The 6,610-nt window shown below is 48.2% G+C and overlaps 1 protein-coding gene across 1 annotated transcript in view; it reads right to left on the bottom strand.

The window, feature by feature from the left end:
- Positions 1–3,361, bottom strand: part of Kprp (keratinocyte proline rich protein) — a 4,448-nt gene extending 1,087 nt beyond the window's left edge. Inside the window, exons 1-2 of the mRNA XM_010625725.2 lie at positions 3,298–3,361; positions 8–1,209 (exon numbers count right to left, since the gene is read on the bottom strand). Of these exons, the coding sequence (XP_010624027.1) occupies positions 8–1,181 (1,174 nt within the window). The 5' untranslated portion in view covers positions 1,182–1,209; positions 3,298–3,361. The remainder of the gene's footprint in view (positions 1–7; positions 1,210–3,297) is intronic.
- Positions 3,362–6,610: the final 3,249 nt, after the last annotated feature.

The following is a 6,610-nucleotide window of genomic DNA, read 5'->3' as shown; positions in this document are numbered from 1 at the left end:
TCCGGGCAGCAGGTGCCCCAGGACGGCCGTGGGGCGCAGCTCCGCGAGCGCCCCCTGATGGGCGGAATCTGAACGGGACACCTCTGCGGTGGCACCTGCCGGGGGCAGCAGGGGGAGGAAATCTCCACCCGGCACCTGGGTCCGCATCTCTGGGAGCGGCCTGCGCTGGGGCGCGGACAGCTGTGGCTGTTGTAGATGGGCTCGGAGCGGCGCGGTGGGGTGCAGTAGCTGTAGGAACCCGAAGAGCCTGTTGATGGCAGGCAGCTGCTGTAGCGGGGCCCAAAGCGTCGTGGCGGGGAACAGCTGCGATATGAGGGCTCCAGCCGACGCGAAGGGAGGCATCTGCTGGTGCTCTGGGACCGACGCTGCCCTCCGAAGCTCCCGTAGCAGTCCTGGCCCTGCCACTGGGGCGCACACGAGCTAAAGGAAGCCCGGGACTGACGCTGGGAGGCGCAGCTGCTGTAGGAGGCCCCTGCTTGGAATTGGGGGGCGCAGCTGCTGTAGTAAGCCCCGGACTGGCGCTGGGGGCCGCAGCTGCTATAGGAGGCCCCTGCTTGGAATTGGGGGGCGCAGCTGCTGTAGGAGCCCTGGTACTGGCGCTGGGTGGAGAAGCTTCCCTGGGTCTGGGACACTGGGGGACATTCCACATAAGTAGTGACAGGCTGAGGGGCGAGAATGGGTACGTAGGTCTGGACCGGATATTTCACATAACAAGTTTCTGTGTAGCAAACTGGAGCACATTCTACGTAGGAAGTCTGAACAGGGTACGGGACTTCGTACTGCACGTAGGAAACCCCAGATTGGCATGGAGCCTGGCACTGGACGCAGGATACTTGAGTCTGGCAGGGAGCCTGACACGCTACCTGGGTGGTCTTGGACTCGCAGGGGGCCTGGCTCTTCACCTGGGTAGTTTTGGACTTGCTGGGAGCCTGGAATTTCACCTGGGTGGTCTTGGTTTTGCACGCAGTCTGGCCCTCCATCTGGGTAGTCTTCGTCTGGCAGGGAGTCTGGGAAGCTTGGACTTGGCATGGTGCAGGGCACTCCAAAATCTGCATCCCACAAGGGGCTGGGACTAGCACCTCGCCACTGGTGCCGGCAAGCTGGGCGGGTCCGAAGGAGGAACCCTTGACGCAGCACTGGGGGAGCGGCAGGCAATACTGAATCTGCTGCTGGTCACACATGGTCCTGATGCAGGCCGGTGAGTGGGACCTGAGTGGGGAGACCGGGTGGGCAGAGTGAGTGGTGTGAGGAGGAACCAGGAGTTAGGACAAGATGCCTTGCGTCCTCCCTGACCCTTCTTTCTCGGCCCTCAGTCTTCACCCAAGAATCTTTACTGACTTAACTGGACCCAGGATCAGGCACTACTGTTCACGAGACTGTGGGGCTGTGCACACTCGGACTAGATGCACCGTATGCAGAATCTCCACCTGAAGCGTGGGTTTGCCAGTGTGAACCACCAGGGAGCGCTGATGGCAAGCCCATACCGTACTCCCGCTCGCCAAACCCTGTCCAGGAAGGAGCGCCCCCTATAGGGAGTATCAACACTTTAACCCAAAGTGAGGCCTTGACACCCATGGGAGCCAAGTTCTCACACTGGCGGGCTGGCAGCATACATGTAAAAATGAACACGTGGGAACAAGCATTCAGGCAGTGCCTTTGCTCAAGTAATGTGAAAGCAGGCATTTAAGAGTATGGCATCAATATGCATCCATATTCCTACGAATGACTCTAGCTTCTCATTCTTTATGGCTGAATACTCAAGTGAAATAAATAAGACACACTGAATAGTTTCTCTGGTGTGAAAAACTAAAAGTGTAAATAAGATCCAAATTGTATAACTGGCAATGTGAAATAGTAAGAAAAGGGCTAAAGGTGTAGGGGAAGTGGAAAAGAAATAAAGAAATAAGGGAAAAGAAAAAATATGAGAAAACGGAAAAAATGGGAAAAAAAAGTCTTTGCAAATGGGGAGGGGGAGGGGTAAAGGGAGGGCGGGGCTATGGGGGGAAAATGAGAACCAAGATCTGTCATGTAAAGGTACAAGATCCCAATGATGAAAGTAACTGTACTGTATACTTAAAAAGTACCAATAAACTTAATGAAAGAATAAATAAAAGAAAACAGAATGTTCAAAAAAATAAATAAAAGAAAGGAAGAAAGCATTCAGTGGACAGTAAGGAGCCCAGTCAGCCAGTCAGTTATTGGGCACCTCAAACCCAGCGTTAAAGATTTTTTTTCTCTATATTCAGTCTATCTTATGTGAATCCACATACACAGGCCCTTGTGGATGTGTACAAAGGCACACACATACAAAACAGGCCAGCTTTGGATAGGCCCGGGGTCAGCATGGCCACTTTCGCAGGCAGGTTGCTGTTATTAACCACCTGAATGTGGCAATCAGCTGGCTTCAAAACTGTTTCCTCCCTAACCCCTCTGAAAGGCAGGACAGAGACAGAATTACCTAAAATGGAGTAACCCAGAACGTACAGAAAGTAGAAGGCCTTTTCTTTCTTTTTGTTACCTCCTTTCTTTTTCTGTGTGTGTGTGTGTGTGTGTGTGTGTGTGTGTGTGTGTGTGTTTCAAGACAGTCTTACTCTGCAGTTAGATAGCCCAGGCTGGCCTTGAACTCACAATCTCTGAGTGTTGGGATTACAGGTATGTACCACCACGCCCAATTTAAGTGCAAGATTCTTAATCACAAGGCTAATGTTGAGCCACTCTTAAAGATCTACCCAGCAGGAACATGATAAACAGGACCTGAGGCATGTGCATTCTCCAGGGCCGCACTTAGGCAGAAGGCAGGGCAGCCCCCACTCCTCTGCTCGCCCCAGATCCACCTGCTGGTGGTGTTCAAGCGGCCCAGTGACGGGCACAGCAGGGAACTGGTAGACAATGCTCATCCAACAAAACACCTCTCCATGACTTCCCAAAGCACTGGAAATTCTTGTAATGAAGAACAAAACTACATAGTTTCCATTTGTCTGCATACGTGTTTCCTTCCTCCCACAACACTGCTTATAAAATATGAATTATTAATGTGCCTTTTCTAGCAAGAGCAGGTCCTGAAGAGGTAAAATGGCTCCTGAGGATGAAGCCAAGGTTATCAGAGACAAACACACTGACTCCACAGATAAACTCTATGAAATTTCATCTTCTATTCCCCCCAAAGTTATCAGATGTTCATCTCAGGCTGATGTGCATTTCCTCTACTCCGAGCTTGCTCTTCCACCACCCCTCAATTCTATGAATCTGCCAAACATCACCCCCACCACAATCCCAGGACTCAGCTTCAAGACTCACCCTCCTGGTCAGGCACGAAGTCATTCAGGCAAAGGCCCTGGGCAGAGGCCGTCTTTATATAAAGTATCCTGGGTCCGGCCTGGCCGTGAGACAGCTGGTTGGCATCTGCTTGGCTCATGGCCCATGCTGACATTCCAGAAGCTGGTTCCCTCCCTGTGTATCTGCCGTCCTTGCAGTCACCTACAGAGTTGGGAGTGTCTGCCTCAGTGTCAAAGCTTCCAGACTATGAAGGACCAGATTCCTGCTTTCCCCTCCTTCTGCACCCCATCTGCCTCTTCTCTGTCCCTAGATCTGGTGGTGCGGGCAATAAGAAGTGTCAAAGATATCTTCTCTCCTGAAAGGTGACTCTGTCCCCTACCTTCCTTCTTGCCTTGGGATCTCACCAGAGAGAAGTAAAAGGGGAAATATTCCTTAACTTAATGCACTTAAAACTGCCTCCAAGACAGGCAGCTCTTATGCAATGGAGAGAACCTGGAGTCCAAGCTGAGTCTAACAGCCCAGGTTGGCTACTTACAGCTGTGTGACTTCTCTAACCAATCTGAGATTCACTTCCTCTTCCAGAAAATAGATAAAACTGAATGCCCTTTTCCAGCTGGTGTGAAAAGTAAGGCAATTGTTTTATATAAAATCATCTAGCCAAGAAGGATATCCAAAGTATTTTCCATATACTCTGAGTAACTGCCGACTGTGAACAAGAGACACAGCTGGATCGGCGGGACCCCTGCTACATCCCACTCCAGAGCTGATCAACATCGGGTGCTCACTAACGTGACAGAGCGGTCTCCACAGGCAGCACATGTCAGCTAGGGCACAGGAGCAGATGTAATGAACTGGTACCTGGGGAGCGAGGTCCAGGCGGTGGATATCATCTCTGCCTGCAGAATATTATATTAATCATTCATGCAGAAACAGAGAGATTTTACTTCACCTTCCAGACATATGGCTTTTCTCCTAAAATCCAAAGTTCTTGCCAAGGTGAACCAGCTTCCTATTGACCCAGTTGGGAGAGGGAACTTTTCCATTCTTCCAAGTTCCACCGTTCTCTCTGCTATAACTGCCATGCATTTCAAAGCACGAGTTTAATTGTATTTTTTTACTTGTACTCTGGATTTTCTTTGGAAAAGTTGAAAAGACAGGTTTTAATAATAAGTCTTAAATAATAACTGTCATTTCATTAGTAAATGCAGTACATGATGTTTATGTTAATCTTAGGTGCATGTATTCAACAAATTTTAATTCTTTTTATGTCCCTTCCACTGCTACCCTCCTGTTTCCCTCCATCTAAATTCCTTCCCCCCATTTTCTTCTTTTCTTTTTTCACTTGCAGCACATAATGGTTATATTCTTTGGTACATCTACGTGACACATCTTAAATCCACTTAAAATCATAAATGAATAATTGTAGTTTTTAGTATCAATAATCCCGCTTGGATCGTTTCACTCATCTGTTATCCTCCAGCCATTGTAGGGATTTTGATTCTGACCAAGGTTGAGAGCCAGGATTTTAGATTCAGACAGATGCGGGGCTCTAGTACTTAGTAATGGGATGAAAGCTACCTCGTTTCTCTGAGCCTCGGAGTCATTATTTATCAAGTGGGGAAGGGGGGGGCATCATGGTAAAGATGGGGGAGGCAAAATTAGAAAGTCATAGGAGTACTGTGTGATTTAAATAATAAAACTTGTATAAAGCACTTAGCCGGCCATTTGGCTCTCTTGACTTCAGTGTCCTCATCCAAAGATGGAAGTGACATACTTCAAGTTTTCAGGATGATAAAATCAGATGATGAGTATGTCTGTGAATTCCGTCCCATGGGGAAGCTGGCCCGGTCCAACTTGACATCAGAGTCTATCACTCATAAGTACCATTCCAGACCTAGGTAGTAGGGTCATAGACTTTCAAGGCATCATAGCAACCGGAATTCCCAGAAATTCCTGGTCCTACCCTGTCATTCAAAAGGTGAGGGACCTAAAGCCCAGACAGGTGAACTCTTCTTAGAACCTAAAGCTAACAACTGCCTTGAAGGGACTAAATCCAAGGTCAACCTACTCTCAGGACAGTTCCCTTGCCACTGTGGGTCTTTTCTTGGATCACACACGTAGGACAAGGTGCCCTGAACTTGGACAGGTTGGGGTTTGATGTTCACCGAGAAGGTAATCTGACAAGCGGTGAACAAAGAATGCTGAGAATGGAGAACAAGTGGCCCCGTCAGAATATGAATATTCAATCCTAACTGGTGTCTGTCCCGCTCATTGTTCTGGATGCACCATGTACTTTTGGAAGGGAGAATACTTATCCTATTCATCTTTGTATCTCTACATGCTGACATCCTATGGGTGACTGAAAGGTGAGTGGAAGGCTGGCTGTGATTTCAGATTTTTTTCCTTTTGGCTCAGCCAACTGAATGAGGACAAAAGTAAGCTATTATCTCCCCCTGAAAACTCCCTGCACCGGAAGTCCAGTATTGCACAATAGAAGCCAGCCTTGATTCTTCTCCCAGGTTACCCCAACACAGGGCCCGCACACACTTTTCATTCCCATCCACGGTTCCTCTCCAGTATTCCTCTAATGTCCATCCCACCCTTGCAGATGTATCCCAGGCCTTGACAGTCTCCTACGTGGCACAGTTGTCTTCTCAGTGCTTTTTTCTGTTTCCAGCAATTCTCCCATTCAGCGTCCAAGTAGCCACAAGAATAATTGACCTAATAAAGTAAAATAATATAAATAAAGTTAATGATGCTATTTTTTAAACTTTTCAGTTTATACTGAAAAATATTCAAACTAGGTACACAAATCTCTTCAAAGCAGGTTCCCTTCTGTCCTTCCTGGCGTATGTCCCTCTTATCCTCCCTCCGTTCCCACTCAAGGTCAGAGGAAGCCAGGCAGAGTGGTTTGTACACCCTACACCTGCCTTGGTGTTTCAAGATCACAAATGCTGTGCCCTCCTCCTAAGACGTCCTGTCCTCTCTTCTTCATGTGAGATCCATTGCTCATTGTTTGAGACAACCCCAAAGTCACATCCTCTGTGTGTTCCTGGACTCTGAAATCCGTGATTCACTCTGCTCTGTAAGCACTTCAGACACGCCCACCATTAAAGTTATTATGTGTTCAGACTGTTTGCATTCCTGTCTTCCACTCTAACTGCAAGTTTCATGGAGAAAAACAAGGCGTGGTTTATTAAACTTTAAATCTCAGAAACAGACACTGTGCCGGTGGGTGGGGCTTGTTTCGCCTTTTTCATTAGATCCGTTCATTTCACTTCCATAATTGTACACATAGCCATACCTAGACATACACATTTGTCCATCTGCATGT

This window comes from Fukomys damarensis, unplaced genomic scaffold (genome assembly GCF_012274545.1).
Source record: "Fukomys damarensis isolate Sample0158 unplaced genomic scaffold, DMR_v1.0_HiC HiC_scaffold_33, whole genome shotgun sequence".
Classification (NCBI taxonomy): domain Eukaryota; kingdom Metazoa; phylum Chordata; class Mammalia; order Rodentia; family Bathyergidae; genus Fukomys; species Fukomys damarensis.
Note: the sequence above shows the minus strand (reverse complement) of the source record. Positions and strands in the feature narration are given on the sequence as shown.